General features: G+C 41.5%; 1 protein-coding gene across 1 annotated transcript in view; it reads right to left on the reverse strand.

The window, feature by feature from the left end:
• Positions 1–1,852: 1,852 nt before the first annotated feature.
• The window catches only part of WIF1 (WNT inhibitory factor 1), a 50,093-nt gene continuing 34,251 nt past the window's right edge, over positions 1,853–17,694 (reverse strand). The window contains exons 4-10 of the mRNA XM_068402203.1: positions 16,002–16,142; positions 12,240–12,335; positions 10,491–10,586; positions 9,014–9,109; positions 5,016–5,111; positions 4,302–4,397; positions 1,853–1,974 (exon numbers count right to left, since the gene is read on the reverse strand). Coding sequence (XP_068258304.1) covers positions 1,853–1,974; positions 4,302–4,397; positions 5,016–5,111; positions 9,014–9,109; positions 10,491–10,586; positions 12,240–12,335; positions 16,002–16,142 — 743 coding nt within the window. The remainder of the gene's footprint in view (positions 1,975–4,301; positions 4,398–5,015; positions 5,112–9,013; positions 9,110–10,490; positions 10,587–12,239; positions 12,336–16,001; positions 16,143–17,694) is intronic.

A 17,694-nucleotide genomic window follows, 5' to 3' on the forward strand; every position in this document is an offset into this window, starting at 1 on the left:
GGAGGTCGGGGAGGTGCTGGGGATCCCACGGGAGGCCTGAGCCTGAGGGCTGGGGGACCACCACGTTGGAGCCCACCAGCCATAGTTGTTATACACATCCACGCTAAGAAAGCTCTTCTTCAGCAAACCTGAGCTGTGTTACTGCCATCCCAGGGAAGGATATCAGGTAAGCAGACAAATCACCTTGTTCTGGCTGTAACGGGGGGGCTGGCCTGGCCCTGCCCTCCTTCCCCAGCCATGTTTCTCCTGCACCGGACTGGAGGGCTGCAGCCGTGCATGGCAATGAGGGGTCAGTCTCCTGTGGGATCAGGCCTTCTGGGCAGCATCTACAGTCCCACCGCACAAAGCACAATAAAAAAATGTATCCTTAGAGAGCTGTCCTACCTCTCTCTGGCCTAAGCAAGTCTTTTTACTTGGCCTATGGGTCCCTTGACTAAATAAGATCAGCAAGGTCAGGTTAATAAACTAGACCTTCTCCTTTGTAACTCAAAACCTCTCAGTCATTAAGATTAATTTTATGCCCCAAATTATGTTTTTGTTTTTGGTTTTTTTTTATTTATCTCCCAGATAATAAGGTTCCCAGAACTGCAGTATAGCAAGGGCCAGTAACCATTTGTTGAAGTGGATATTGCTCTTCAGCGCAGACAGAAACCATTTTCATTCCTTCCTATTCACAGCACATTACAAACTGTGTGGCACATGGGTGTCACAAGAGGCAGCACCCAAACCTTCTACAGTCTGAAGGCTACACAACATGGGAGCATCACCCTTGAACAGGAAACATCGCCAGGGCTGAACTGTTATCTGCTTGGACAGAGGCTCTGAGGAGAAGATCCCAGATACTGGAGGTGCCACGGACAGGGCGCACCAGCTTGGCATGGCCAGCTGGCAGCACAGGGAGGGAAGGAGGACGTGGTGGAGGGCAAATACAGGGAGAGAAACACCTGCCCTTTGGTGCTATTCTCTCCTTTTGCAAAGGCACAAGAAGTTGCTCTTCTGAAATGTTTTTAAGAGCTGTGGGGCTAAAAGCAGAGACAGGGCAACCAATACAACTCTGCCACTGTTTTATGAGGGTGCTCTAGAGAAGCCATCATCCCAACACAGCACTGATGAGACCGGAGCAGGCCACACAGAGTAGTACTCGAAAAACTAAAGCAGTATCTTTATTTTATACATAACCGTCAGTATAAAAAGTTTATTATATAAGAGCTGTTTTGTTTGCAATACATTATATTGCTTCAAGCCGATGCAGAAAGTTCATACGTTATAGTTCTACTTTGTTTATAACATATTATGTTGCTTAAATGGCACCACCGCAGTGTATTTTTAATAGACAGTACTGTGCAAAACTGTAAGGCCAAAAATAACATTGAATTGAGTTATTCAGTCTTTAAATTAGGTAACTTATTTATTTTTTTTTCTTAGGGAAAAGTTGAAATACACAATAGCAAAAATGTAAAAGGCACCTTTCGTTTGTCTTACGCAAATTAAATCCATAGTCATTGAAATGATTCAGGTTAGCATCTACGAGGTTTTCTGCTTGAACATTGTTACTTAATTTTTGGAAAATATTTGCAGCTATATAATCAAAAAAAGAAGTTTAAACATAACTGAAGTATAGTACAAAACACCATCCAAAGCACTGAAAGAAGCAGACTATATAATCATGCTATAGAAGTATTTATAAAACTTAAAAGAAATAGTAAATATCAGCTCAGTGGTTTATAATGAAGCTAATAAAATTCCAGCCAGTAATCTTAACTGTAATGAACAGCGTTTTAACATTCAATCCATGAGAGGTTAATGAAGGCTATGAACTTCGTGTAACACGAACCATTTCAGATGTTGGAGTTCACCAGATATAATTGGATTCGGGTGGAACATGGTTCTCCTCGGCCTTTTTCGGCGAAGGCGTGTGCTGCCTGTGCTTGCTGCCTGCTGGCCTCAGGGCACTTAGACCACTGGCTCTGTACCCTGGAAAATTATGCAGTTCAAGAGAAAAGAAACCACAGAAGTGGGCTTGCGATCCACTGCTAATATTTCAAGTAGAAAGCGTCCACCCCATTTGAACAAAGGATTTTGCTACTCCTTATGCAAGCGCTCGCCCCTCTCTGTGCCCCCTGGGATGGACGAGGTGCTGCCAGATGGGTTTAATCGAAGATAGATGCTCTTGCCTCTCCAGGGAGCCCAGGGGACCATCAGTGCACCCAAGCTGTCACTCAGCCCCGGGTTCACAAGTGCACAGCCCATACTGGTGGGCGAGTCATGCTGATCTATCAGCAAATGGCTCTAAAGAGGGGCGTAAGTCTTCCCCTAGGGAGAATCTGCGCCAGCTACCTGAGCTTGGCTTTGGTTTATGGCTGAATGCAAAGACAAAGAACACCAGCGACAATAAACACCTCAGGGGAAAAAAAAAAAGCAGTCTGAAACCGGCTTAGCAGAGCTGCTTTGTTGTGGAAAATGAAAACGAACAATAAAAATGGAATTCAAAGTATTATGTTGTAATTATTTATAGTTTCATTTACCCATCTCATTACTTAAAGCTCATGGAAATGACTCTGGAAACCTGAGTCCTATGTTCATTTTTTTTAACCACTTCTTCTTAAGAAAACAGCTTTACAGAGGAGCAATTCATTTGATGGGGTATGAAGCAAGTCTCTTAAATGAACTATAAATCTCCTCTCCAGATCAGGAGATGTTTGGTTTTAGTTGAAAAGAGTGAATTGCATTGCATGCAGACTTGTATGTGCAATTTAAGCCCTACGTGGGCACTTAAAATGGGGGTGAATTTTACCCAAATGGCCTATTATCAGTTTCTTTTCTGAATACAAAGAGACTTCTGCAGTGTTAAACACAGCAGGACTGTACCCAAACTTCAAGCAATTAAGGATGGAAAACCTCAGAGCTGACAATGAAGTGTGGCTATTGACTCCTCATAACGTGGCAGTTATGAGTTCTGGTTTTGTTGTACAGGTAGTTACTTCTTTGGGGATGTTCATCCATAGTACATATTTTTTTCACTTGCTATCTCAGTTCTTTATAAGAAGAGTATTACAAGAAGAAAAAGTTCATATTGAACTTATGAATTGAAGTTCATATTGACTTCAATTTTTTCTAACCATAACTTATATTAATGGTATTTCTCCTTCAGGGAATGACATAAATACTTAAATACAGGTCCACTAGCTAACAGCAGAGAAGTGGACTCCCCAAACCTAATTTTCACACATAATCCATTTTAGTTAGATAATACTAATTTTTAAATGAAACAACTATATTTATTCTAAGACATTTTAATGTGATACAAATCACAGACATCAACAGCATTTAATAAAAATGATCATTCAGTTGATGCTGCAATGTAAGTTTCATATTTCTTATGGCTAATCGGTAGGTTTTATAGCTGCAAATTTTTTCAACTTTTTTTTATTATTGACACTTAAAACATTACATGTGAATCATTAGGTAGCAGTGTTTAAGTTAAACATTAATACTTCATGGGAGAATGTACACAATGTCTCTTGAAGATCTGCTGTTACAGCAGTATTGCACATGAGATATAAAAATAAACCTGAAGTTCTTACCGGATATATCCAATTGCCTTTTAAATAATTTTATAGTGCTATTCTACACTCAGTGAAATGATCAGTTACGTCACTGGGTGTCAAATGGGTCAATAAGCACAACAGAAATTCATTTTAAGGACGTTAACTTTGCTTTGGGAGAATATCTTTTCTGGTCTGTGGAGGATGGGTGGGGAAGAGAAGGAGAAAACTCGGAAGTCGGTAAGCATAGATCTTGCATAACTCTTCAAGTTTTCCCCAAAGTTTGTAAAGGACATTTTGTTTTTTCTAAGTTTTAATCATCTTTAAAAAAACTGATAGACTTTTATTTTATAAAAATAAATTTATAAAATGCCTACCCAATTTATAAAAATGCCTACCCCACATTTTAAAGACAGCTGGCATTACTGAGGAGTACTGAAGGACTTTAGATCCCTTCCATACCATGGGTGGACGACACATGAGGTCACCTAGAAATCTGGTTGATACTAGATTCTGGAATTTCTAATACAAGGGTGATCTTGGCGAAACACTTTTATATGATTCTGAGGTTTTTCTTCAGTAGTTAAAATTATGGAGTATTGAAAATCTTTGGTTTATTGTTTGGATTAAAGATTAGAAAAAACGGAGTGTGGTATCATCAGTGATACTGGAAAGGCTCTTGAAGCAGTCATTTCTGTATGGCATCGGATGTGTAAGACCCCCAATATGGACTCTTGAGGTTTTTTTCTCACTTACTTTTATTGCAGTGTCTCCCGTGCCAGCCTTCTTTGCACTGGCATTTGTTGGGCTCAGCGCAGGTGCCGTACAGGCCACAGCCGGGTTCGCAGACAGCTGTAAGAAGGCAATCACATACGCCTGACCTCTTGACATTTCATCCAGAGACAGAGCTGCATATTTGCTTTCCCTGCAGTTCCTCATGATGGGTTGGTCCTGGCATGGGCTGGGGCTCTCACAGTAAATCTGTGAATTTGCACTGAGGGTGTGCAGAGCCCCAAAACGTTTCACCCCCCAATTCCCCTGCAAGGTCTGGCTCAGTGTCTGGCAGAGAGAAGCAGGTGGAACAGCAGAGCTGAGCATACACCAGAACCAGCGGGAGAGCAGGGTAGCCCCCAGCATCCATCACACGAAGTGCTCCCATTGGATTTTAATGTTGCAATGTATTGACGTTTTATTAAGCATTTCTCTATTATTAAACTGCTATTACTGGGCTGACACATTGCTGTTTCATTGAAACTCAGAATACAGAAGAGATTGTGAGGAGGCTTTTGTAAAAAAACATTTCTGGTTTCACAATTCCCTTAAGTCTGGTGTGTGCTGTATGTTCAGGAAGTAAATTAACCTGAAATACTTTGACAACAAACAATTAGTGCTGACATTATGTAAAAAGATACTGTACAGCCAGCTTGATGCTCCTGCAACAAGGACTGACGGAGTGGCTTTGGTACTTACGCTTTGAACACAGGTCTCCCTGGTAGCCTTTGGAGCACTTGCATTTATTCTTACCAGTACATTTGCCTCCATTTCGACAGGGCTGATGGCATTTACCTAGAAATCGAAAACATGAAAACAATGGTCTTAGTCCCCTGCACCTACTGGAGACAAGTGCCTGAGAAGCCTGTCTTGTGCCCAAAAAACCTCATTGGATGCTGGTGTAAGAGCATGCACTATGGATGCATGCACTGTCAGGAAGATTCTGCTGCAAGACTGTGCTTCCAATGTATACGCATTCTTCTGCTTTGAAAATATGACAATAATTTGTCATGGCCAGAGCCTGTGTGTCCACGCAGCTTTTGCCCGGATTTGTGCCACTCAGACTCCGCAGAGCCCCCATGCCATCGGTCAGTATTGCCTCCTGCTCTCCTCACCCTTCGCGGGGGAGGCAGCACTGTCCAGACTTCATGTTTGCAAAAAGAGTGGGATCCATACCCAGGGGCACAAGCAGAAGAAAATCTGGTAGCATCCGAGAGAGATTTTAAGCACTAGGAAGCTCGGGAGCTGACAGGTAGGGCTGTATTTGCAGACAATAAATAGAGTGGCTGGGCCTGCCAGCTCGTGGCTGTGGAGCACCACGGTGCTGTGGATGGTGCAATGAGGGCTGTCCCACACCACAGCTCAGAAACTAAAGACACATTAAAAAACCATGCCCTTCTTTCCAGTTTGCAAAGAACAGAACACAACAGTAATTAGAATGGGCAGACATTTTTCAAGGCTTTTGGTCCATCAATTACTTTGCCTCACATTCACACTTTGCCAGAGGACAAGGCTGGGTCTGACGGCACCGTTGTAGGAAGGTTGGTTTGTCCCTGACTTGCCTGGGAGGGAGGAGGTCCATGCTGACAGAGGAGATACATACTCAAGTTCCTGCTGGGCCTGACTCACACCAAGGACCTTCTTCAAACTTAATGTCAAGTCTCCCATCACCAGACTGTCAATCACTTGTTAGAATTTGTCTGCATTATTGAACTAATTAAATCTTTACTCACCTCTAGGAAGGGCAAGCACAATGCCCATGAGCTAGGTCACCCCCAGGCCGGGTGAGGCTCACTGACACATCCCTGGGCACTCTCCGGCCATCAGGAATCACACCCTCAGCCTCTTGCCTCCTCTGTGGCCATATGTACCAGTGCAGCTTTCCTCACTGTCATCCAGAACCTTTTTCCTTCTTTTCTATTCCCACAACATTTTCTAGATTCTTCAGAAAAGACAAAAAAAAAACCCTCCTAGATTTAGCACTAATATTTACCTGAGTCTGTGAGCAAACAAAAACTGGAACCTGGGACAGCAAACTGCTTCCTTTCCTTTTTTTTAAAAAAATGGATGTTAACTGAGACCTGCACATGATAATTTAAGCATCAACACTGGCTTGCTGTGCTGAAAACCTCACCAAATGCACTCATCTCATGACCACTGACAGCCCCCTTGGGAGTTCAATACCCCAGGTAGCGCCTGCTTAGCTCTCAGACCCAGTAGACTTCTGCAATGCATGTGTGTATTGTCAATATAAAAGAAACATTCGTTCCTAATGTGCATAATTATTTTAATAGCCCTGAAACAAGCTTCATAACCAGCCAACGGAACAAACCATGCTAAGGAGAGTTTCTACAAAAGCACAATTTCCCCACAGGAGCCTCTGCAGAGGGAACCTTTAGGTATTCTAATTTGCAAGCATTTGGATCCCAAGTAATTAATGACCCAAAGGAGCAATGTTAAGGAAATCCAGGAATTTTCCTAGTTCTTGAAGGAAATCTGGAGAATATTGGTCAAACCAACTTCCATAGAGTTGCATTAGGCAAGCATGTGGCTCAGCACAGATCAACTAACTTTGGACTAAGGTATTTTCACAGAATGAAGGAAAGAGTAATAACTCTTTCTGTTATTGACTGAGAAATGGAAAAAGCAACAAAAGAGGTGGTGACAAATGGGGGAAGAATCCAAAACAAAATAAAACTCTCTGGACTCAAACTGAAACACTAATTAAAGACAATGCATAACTATAGCTACAAAAAAATCTGGAAGACTGTGAATGCTTGTTAGTATTGTAGACTGGGTCCAGTACATTTCCCAGGAGTCTTAGAGAGCGATTCAACTATTAGACAAGCACTCAAAATCTTTAAACAGCATTACAAAAAAAAAACAAAACAACTTGCAGTTTTCAGAAGATGGCTTTCCGCCTGTTGAAAGGTTTTCTCCCCTTGTTATTTCAAGACCCCCATGACTGAATGTAGCTGGCCATGGATCTAAGAAAAGAGAATGAGTTGTGTGTCTCCTCTGATGTTTCTAAGCCTCGTCTAGCATTTCTTGCAGTCTTCCACTGCTGTGCTGGCACTGGTGCAGTGCCCAGAGGTAGTAGCAGCCATCAATCACGGCCTAACAACTGCCGTCCCAGCTTTACAAAAGCTAAGGCAAGTACATAGCTTGCCTTGCTCTCATCAACATGATCCCAGTTTAGCTCTTAGCATACTCTGATCCTGAAATTTTTTTTCTTTCTTTTATACAGAAGCTAGTTTACTGCCTGTATTTTAATTCACTTAATTTGAGTTGCACAGGTAAGCCTTTGCAAGAAGCCAAAGTCAGTTGTACCTATCCCAAATAGCAGTAAAACATGAGCTCAAGAGCCCCTGGGACAGACCAGTTAAGTGAAGCACCCTTAATTATACGTGCTGTAATATCAATCTTAAGAATTGTCCTCAAGAAAACACCACTGACATAAAATACATGCTTCTCAAACTTTGAACCAAGCCTTATTTATTATTTGAGAAGTACCAACAAAGTTGACTTATTGGGGATTGAAGAAAGAAACAAGGTTCTGTCAGTGTCAAATTTGAACTTGGTGAAACATGTACATGCATCTGCTGTTTATCTATATGTAAATACTGTGCAGAATGTAGATCTACAGTATTTGCGTTCTTTCTTTGCACAGTAATTAATTTATTGTCCTGTATTGGCATTAGAGTTTATTGCCATGTGTTTCCAAATTATTTGATGATACAAATTTCATAACTGTGAGAAGAGCCTGTCCCTACTGATACATATCAAGAAATCAGTTCTTACATATCCCAGGCTAAATGCTGCTCTCCATGCTCCTGTGAAGGCACTAGGAAATGTCAGTGAGATTATTTACAGCAGGGGAATCTCCTCGCACAGTGTCCTGTTAGAGGCTTTAAGCCCAGAAAGAATGACCTGGGCATATGTTCTCAAAACTGAAATGCTCACACTCTATTCAAGTGTGGGGAACTATAGAATTAATCCAATTTAACAGAGCTGTGAGAAAACTCTTCTTTTACTGAGATCAAATACTTGACAGCTGACCTCCCAGGTCTGTTCCAGCCTGGTCATATCTCCATCCCCAGCTTTACACAGCACACTTAGATCAACCATGAGCTAAAATATTTTGAATTGCTTTGATGCTAAACTTCTGAAAATAGCAAGTCTTTTGATGTTTGTGACACAGATTTTCAAGTTGCCATGTGAATGTAACTTAATACATTAAGTGAAAGTTCTCATCTCTTACAGTTCAGTCCTCCCTTTACCCCAAACCCTTCCATTCCCAGCTTATGGTAGCCCTTTCAGAGGTGCAGGCTCAAACGTAATCTGCTGTGCCCAAATGCGAATTGCTGTAACTTTTGAAATGAGCTGCTCCACACAGGCTTGGCACAGCAGCACATCTGTCTGCCACAGAGCATTGCTTGCATACTTACGGCTTGAGGGCTGTTACTAAGCCCTGTTAGTAGTAAAGCCAAAACAAGGCAGGGGAAGAGACGGTCTAGCAATGAGTCAAACTTATCAGTAAGGAACTCATTTGGAGGCACTTGGCTTTGAGGGCACCAACCTGCCATGTGAGACTCTCACTGTGAGCCCAGCAGAGGCAGGCTGCACATCATCATTCAGACACTGACACTAGAAGAAGCTGATGTAAGTGAAAGCAAGCACACCGAGATGCTACTTACTAATTTCACATTGGTCTCCTTCATAGCCTGAAGGACAAATGCACTTTCCCAGATAGAAACACGTTCCTCCATTGAAACAGGTTGTTGTACAGTTTGCTGAAACAAATAAAACAGGAATGAACTAAGTCACTAATATGAACTCAGTCTGACTTGGCCTTAATGTTTTCTGCTGCTCATCATAAATAAACATTAAGCAGGTTTTAAAAAGTTGCATTGCCATCTTTTCATCTGGTTTACAAAGGAAGACTGAAATGCGGTTTTTCCTACATACTACTTTACATGGGCACACACACAAGTCAATATAGAAAGAGACAAGTGAACAACACAGCAATGAGATCCCCAAGGATAAACTGAGTTACATCTTTATCAATTCTCACATGTAAAGTTTGTTGAGGGATGAAGTCACTACTGCTATTGAAACTGCAGTGTCTGATAAAAGGAGCACAACCCAGGACTGGAAGTTACTTCTACAAGAGGATACTTCACTATAGTTCTTAATTAATGCCTTGGAAGATTTGAGGTTTAACTAGAAAGAAACCTTTATAAGTTTTTGCTATGTGGTGACATAGATGTAAATGCTGTGTCTCTCACCTGCCAAGTTACTCACATTGTATTAGACATGACTCTTCACCAAACAGCTGGGATTCATATTAATCTTACAGTTCAAGACATTGGGAGCATTTCATTACAGTGCACTTTGGAAACATTTTTAAAATACAGTAAAGGTCTCATCAAGGACTAGATACAAGTCAGAAGGACTTTGGCCGCAACAGTTTGTGCAAGCATACCTAAAGGCCTAGGAAGGTTCCCATTATTTTGCTGGAAAGTCCGCAAGGACCTTTTGCATTTAGTCATTACTTCATATAGTTCTGCAACAATAAATGCAGCGTGATGTTCTGTAATCTTCTCTGCCATGAGCAGGTCTGTTATATTTCTGCAGGAAACTACTTGGTTTTTCCTATGTGGTAGCTTGGACTGTTCCAAATTACTGTTCTGAACAACTGATTGTTCCTTTTTATCCTTCCTGAGCCACAACGCAGCAACAAAAATGAACAGACCACTTATTTTTTTCATGTGTCCAGATGCAGCATATTAATGTACTAACTAATTCGTAAAACTAATTTTACTCCAGGAAACTAGAGTTCAAATAGTGATCTTTTTTTTTCCTACGCTGGAAATATAAGTGAATTTTGTGGTAGGTCCCACAGCTTTCAACGGATCAGCTAAAGAGATTATCTAAATTACCTTTCACTGAGCTGGTGTATATGGATGCCTGCATGTCCAGCTGTGAAAGCACTTCCAGCAGCTCCCAGGTTGTGCTAAAGCATCTATTTGAAGAATCACGAAACGACATCTTTTAAAACTTACTTTGTCACTTGCCTGACTTCCCAAAATCCACTTCTAGAGTGAAACTAACACAGGGGAACAAAGAGAAGCTGCTGGATACGGAGCCCAGGGGGTTTTAGCCGGCAGTTACCTTTGTTGCAGTTGATGCCGTAGAAGCCCAGGGGGCAAATGCAGAGGCCGGGTGTAATGCAGAGCCCACCATTCATGCAGCGAGGAGCACACAGCGCTGAGGAGCAGGAAGAACAGAAAAAACATCACTAGTGTGACAGCAACTGGCTATTTGAGTACACAGCACATTGTCTCCTTAAGCTACTCTTCCTTCTGCTGAATGTAACAAGTCACCTTTGCAAAGCATCTTTGCAAGTGGGTTAAATCAGTTACATCTCTGGTTCGTATCTGGCAATTTGTACATAGTGTTACTAAAAAAGTGAAGACTAAATTAAGTTCAAACCTGGTTCCATATGTAAGCAGAAATTGCCTCTTGTACAGTTTAATTCCAAAGTGGGGACAGAAAAGTGCCCACCTACACCCTCTGGATATTTGAAGTCCCTTCAGACCAGTCCTCTCTACAACAGGACTTCGGTGCTGCAGCTGATGCCTCTGCTCTGTAGACAGGACTGTCTCTTGAGGGGCTGCGCTCAGAGGTGTCAATAATTCAGTGGCATTCCCAGGCAGGCATTACAACGAACCCTTCCTTCTCCCTCTCCATACCTAAGCATAAGCATGGATACCTAATTTAGGCTAGGGAAGCCTGCTGCATGGCCTGGTTTGGTGGCCAAACTGTCCTGCATGTTCCCCCTGAAATTTCTCCAGAGCCCCTGTGCTCTCCCAAGACCTCTCTGCACTTGTGGCCACCCCACAAGGCTCTTTCAGGGAGGCATGTCAGGAAGCAATGTTTCTTTTTGTGGTTGCCCACAACTGGTACATGCAGCGAGGCTGGGTCTGTACTAGTGAGTTAAACAGCACCCGGGCACGAGGCCAAGTCGGAGCATAGGATCATCCATCTTGTGCAATTGTTGGTGCTGTTTCTGGCATGGCTTTGTCCCTGGCTGAGCAGCAAACCCTCCTGGGCATGGCCCTGGGGCGAGCAGCAGCCATGACCTCCTCCCAGCAGGGAGTTTGGAGAGCATTTTTTTGGAGGGTAAGAGAGTTCATTCATTAAACATATGAATGCAAACTGCACTGTGCCAGTTGGCCTCCAGGCCAGAGAACAGTCCCTAATCTTTTGTACTTAATATTTTGGATGTAGCCAGAGTGTGTTGGGGCTCGGTGAAGGATGGCATTGGAATAGGATGCTCATGGGGTTGGTTTGCTCCATCTCAAGTCACCCTGGGGAGGGTCTGGATGAGATAGGAAGAAGAGCGAGTTTCCTCCTCAAGTCACTCAATTTCTTGGTCCCTCACTCCTGGAAATGTCATTTGGGGCTATTAGTCACTAATGGAAATGAAAAGGAGACTCCTTCCTTCATCTTCCCATCTTCGTTGTCAGCTTGCCTCCAAATTAGATCTTATCTCCAAATTAGATATTATCTACAAATAAACAAACACAGAACAACTGAAGTCCTGTGCTTTGTTTTCCAGCTAGTCCTCATTAGTAGAAGAATTTTATTTAATCTTTTTGCCTGATGGCTTCCCTGTGATTAAGGATCACTTAACTATTGCATTCGTTTTTGTTAAGAGCAACCTCTTAGAGAGAAAACATCTTTCATGTAAGCAACTAATGTTTCCATTAGACCATGGAAGATGATAGTGTGGACTCAAAATGTATGAAATCTTCAGAATAGGCCATTCTTATTTTTAGGAGAGGCTACAGTGCAGTAGCTACAGTTTTGCTGAGATTATGGTAAAGAATATAATTGAGAAGATTTTTTTTAAATTACCTTTCTCACAGTGAGGCCCGTAAAATCCATCTGGACATTCACAGACATGTCTTTCGTTGCAAAACCCTCCATTTCTGCATCCTCCTGGACACTCCGCTTCATAAAATATAATGACAATCTTAATTGGATATTATATACTTCAGCTGTCAGCCAGCTCTCGGTAGGATCAATATATTCCTTTGACACAACAGTAAAAATATTTGCTGACAGACAGGCAAATGCTGGCAAAAATGGAAGTTCAGCTAAGACCTCCTCAAGATAAATTAGTTTCTTTTTTGTTAGTCCTCAAATAGAGGTTTCATCACACGTTCAGACAAATGCACGATGTGCTTGTTGACAGACAGTGCGTTTCCATTGCTCTGCTGTTCTGTAAGTGCATGAGCAATGTGGATGCTCTGCCCAACCTAGCACTTTCTCCTCCATGTGGAAACGAGCAGGCAGCCAATGCAGGACTTGCATCGCTGGTTAGACCTGCCCTTAGTACACAGGACCAGTTTCAATTTCTGCAGCCTTAATTAGACTGCACTGCAACTTGCATTGCACTAATTACTACATCTGTTACTACTGAGGTGACAAAGTGATGAAATCTGTATTCAAATGAAAGCATCAGCTTCAAGGCTAGATGAAAGGTCAGAAAGGAAGATGAAAGCACTCCTATGCAGTAGTCCTATATCATCATCCAACTCATTCACATCTCAACTATCGATCAAGTACTGGTTAAAGCATTTAGCAACACTGGCTGCATTATGCAAGAATGAGAAATACCTCTGGGTACCAACACCATCCTCAAAACACCAGAGTCCATCAAATAAGAGACAAAACAGATTGATCCCTATGGAGCCCCATGAAAACATGACTGTTGGGTAGAAAAACAATTGCTCAAAAACACCTTCCTAGATCTCTCACAGAGAAGGCGGCAGGCAGGAGAGGCTGCCTACTCCCATTAGAAAAAGTGAACATCACTTGTGATCAGTGATTCCATGGCCATAGGGCAGCAATAGGAGAGTAAGCATCACCTTCTCATCTTGATGTTATGCTGGATGACACTCTAGACAAGGTTCAAAAACTCTGAGGTAGACCAATATGTCTCAACCCAAACTCGAAGGCCATCTATTAGACAGCAACTGGCTGTAATGTTGGCATCACGTCTTTTTTTTCTCCTTTAGTGTAACAGCGCTGTAAACATACCTGACTGACAACACCTGCCAACAGCATCCTTACCTCGTCTCCACTGCCTCATCAGGAGGTGCTGGCACCTACCATCCCTAAGCTGTGAAGATGTACCATGGATTCACACTGATTCCCAACTGAGTAATACCTGAGTTCAAACTGAAGCAGTTATAGCCTTTAAGGTGCACTTGTTTAAAGTGGCAAGGAGTAGCAGGATGTCTATAAATTCAGGAGGGTCAGGTTGCCTGAGACATTTTTGCAGCCCACAGATTCTTTAAATTGTAACTCCTATTAATACAGAGGAAAACATAATCCTGGACTTAAAAAATTTGAATTATTCTCCCTTCTTCTAATATTTGAGTCAGGTGACATATCTGTTAGTTGAATTCATACATAAATAAATTTTTGGTTTTGAAAATTTATTTAATAGCTGAGTACAGCCACAGGAAATGATTGCTGCTATAACTACGAGCAGTATTCTGCTGCATTCGTGTAAAATTCATGTAATTTGTGAAAAGACTGGACATGGCACTTAGTGCCATGGTCTAGTTGACATGGTAGTGTCAGAGCAATGGTTGGACTCGATGATCCCAGAGGTCTCTTCCAACCTGATTGATTCTGTGATTCTGTGAATAGCTCTCTACTTGGTGAGATATGAAGGGTAACTCCGAGACTAAACAAAAGGAAAGAAAATCTGGTGTACTGGTCAGGTGGCTGGATATTGTGTACAACTGTCAAACAAACAGGAAAGAGAGAGGAGGAAAGGTGTAATTTTAAAATGCTCTTCTGTCCAAGGCCTTAGATACATGAAGCAAAAAGCATTGCTTTGAAAGTAAAGCTGTTTATAGCAGTAGTAACAGTGGTAAAGGCTTTTCGGTCTTACTGTGTTCCAACACTGTACTCTAGGACTCTTTCTGGAAATGTTTCTCTCTTTGCACCCGAGTGCAGAGCTGCTATTCATTACAGAAAATGCATGCTTAAATACATACCATTTCAAACAGAAAAACAGGAAAACAATTTTTTGTGTGGCCACCTCTTAGCCACAAGAAAGCCTCTCCTCTCCCACAAAATTGCTCCCTTGCTCCCCTCACTTCCTCTGGTGGGGGCCCTTCTGGATAGCTAAGAATGACTGGAAACAGTGACCAGGGCCCTGGCAGGAGGAATCAGAGCTCCTTGCCACAAACGACATCTTTCAAAGGAAGGAAACTCATCCCTACTCTAACAACTACTGGTAAGGACATTCTCATCCTTCTCAGCATCTGTCCCAAAACACTGTAGTGTCCATCTCATGTAACACTATTTCCAAAGTTTATTAAGTTCAGTATCTTTGAACAGAACTGCAAAGAAAAAGATAGTAAATGTATAGTGTCGTATTTACATCAGACACACAGCTTCGTACAGGAGATCTGATTGATTTTACTTCCATTAAGCCCCCATTTTCCTTCCTGTTTCTCTGCCCACTTCTTCTCCCCCTCCTCCACTTTCCCTGGGCTAATTGGCAGCAGCAAGGCTTCAAGGGAGACAAGCAGCTTTGCTATTTAGGTGTAGTGGGATTTCAAAGAAAAACAGCTCCTGCTCCTGCTTCTCGCTCTTTGAAGCCACACTACAGCCAATTAGCTCAGAGAAAAGAGCCCAAAGAAGAAAGTGTGGGACTGGGAACGAAGATTTAACAGGAGAAGAATAAAAATCTCACTCTTTGTACATCAGCCCTGTCATGGGTTAACTTGATACAATCGCACATGACAGGGGAAAACTGCCTTACCTTAGATACTGATTTTTCGATTTCCACAGCCCCAGTTTAGAGTGATAATTATAGTTGTTTGCAGTGTATCAAATTAATCGAGAAAGTCTTATTACATAGTGTTTATGGTTCATAGATTGGTTGATTAAACAGGTTCCCTCCTTTCCAAGTAACCACTGCAATAACCTCATGCTGCCCTTCTTCTACCAGCGCATCCTCTGTGTGTTTACTGCTTGATGACTGCAAGTATTGAGGACCAGCTTCCACCACCTCACCTGTATCCAAAACCAAGAGGCTGCCACCTGAGCTCCAGAGAAGGTAAAATTTTGCAAAAATATTCTGATTTAGGATTTTTGCATTTGGTTTGGATGCGCAAGTTGAGACTTAAGGAACTGTTGAACTAAGGCACCAAACGGTATTAACTGAAGTCAGTGTCCCCACTACAGATCCCAGAAGCTCAGTTCTCCAAATTATGTGCCATTTCTGGAAACATTAGCCTCAGCTTGTTTTCACAGAACTAGCTCTCCTCCAAGCACCTCAAATCATTTGCTAACAGGTGCTTCTCATGCAATACATTTCTATTAATGTCCTTGATGTGATCAGCTACGAACAGAAGAAGAAATGCCTCCAACCCAATCTGCTAAGGGTGACGTAGCAGACAGTAAGAAAAAGATTAGTAAACGTAGTAACTATACAGCAAATCCACAGACAGAGCCAGAACAGCCTGACATTCACCACCAATGCGTGACCACTTTATTTCCATCTCCTATAGTCACTATCCTGAATGAAACATCAGAAAGTTAGGTGACCAGGTCTAATGGTATTTCGGCATGTCCTCTCTTTAGCGTTACCTTGCTGACAGGTTTTAAAGAAGATGGCGTTCTGAGGGGTTTGGAGAATAATATTGCCTTCTGAATTCATTATGATCACATTCACTTCAAATGCAGCAACCCCATCTTGTTTTCCAAGGCAAGGAAATCCAACCTGAACAACTTAAAGGAGAATAATAACAATAATAATTATATTTACATGCATATATCTATATACATATAAAAGCATACATTGAAATACTAAAAAATGTAGATAATATTTATATTTAAGCTTTAGAGTAATGCCATTGATGAAAACCCGTAACACAGAGATACACAGATCACGTTATTCATAGGCGGCTCCAGAACTAGAAGTACAGCAGCACAGGAAATGAGCCTCTGCTCATTTACTGACATAACCCCAACAGTCTGCAGCACAGACAGAGATCTTAATGCAAACATACTTTGGCTTGCAGACAAGGTGATTACTCATGTGGAGGTATCTAAGGATATACCACAACAAGCTGGAAGCCTACACTTAATTTTCTAAGCTGAGATGATCACTTCTGAGTTCAAATTTTGGAGGCTCTCATATGACTTTTGCAAAAACATCTTACACATTTTGGAAAAAAAAAAAGTTACTTTAGATATGTTTTGATGGTTTGGATATTGCAATTAATACTTAAATAAGATTTATTCAAAAATTACTCCATAAAGTGCTGGCAAGATGGTACACTTGATAAATAAGACCATGGTGCAAATATTTAAAAAGAAGACAGAGACACATCACTCCAACAGAACTTGTTAAGTGCAGCAATATTTGGAGATTGCCTTTCCAGGAAAAGTATTCAAACACTTTTGAATTACAAAGAGTTTAAGTAAATAATTAAGGCCAGTAAATCTGGAGTATTTTAATGAGAAAGCAAGCCCGATACCTCAGAGCTATGGAATGCTCCTCTGTGATTGTCACAAGTGATCTTAAACAATCTTCAGTTTAAATGATTTTATCTCTTCTCTTCAAAATTGGCTCTTCTTAGCTGCTTTGTAAGTTAGATCCAGCTAATAGAAGTTGTTAATGCATTTCTTCCAAAGCTGGCCTGAGATTTCAGAAACAAATATTGAGCTAACAGCCCTACATTTGGTTTGTTTTAAATTGCTTGTTATAAAAAATTTTACAAGTCATAATTGGGCCATTTTTGTTATTTATTGCCTTGGTATAATACGGAATAATTTATTGCTGAAACACATTCTGCTTCTGGTAAGTCCTACAGATTGAAAGGTCTGTTGCAGTTTTCATTATAAAGCAATTTCATTGTTGAAGCACTTTTACACTAATCTTTTAAAAGACTGTTACAAAAAGCATGTAACCATGTGGTAAGAAGGAAACTCTTACAGCGGATTAAATACAGTTTAAATGCAGTGAACTTCTTAAACTGTAGTAACCTCCTTACAGCACAAGTGCAGGAAGTCAGTGCTTTTATTGGGATATGTGTGACTTAGCTGAGCAGATTGTTATGAGGAGGAAGATATGGCAGAAGTTTAATGATGGCACTATAGTCATATCTAGACTTCACTGAATCGGTAGCAACCCCCTCATCTTCCCTGAGATTTGGCTGTGAGTTTAAATGTGTAAGACAAAGACCAGGCATGCATCTCTTAGGGCTAAAGTCTGAGGGGACAGGTCAGAAACCCCTTATTGCAGCCCTCCTCACTCTGGAAGCATCCGTATTTTTGG

Source organism: Nyctibius grandis, chromosome 5 (assembly GCF_013368605.1).
Source record: "Nyctibius grandis isolate bNycGra1 chromosome 5, bNycGra1.pri, whole genome shotgun sequence".
Taxonomy (NCBI): Eukaryota; Metazoa; Chordata; class Aves; order Nyctibiiformes; family Nyctibiidae; genus Nyctibius; species Nyctibius grandis.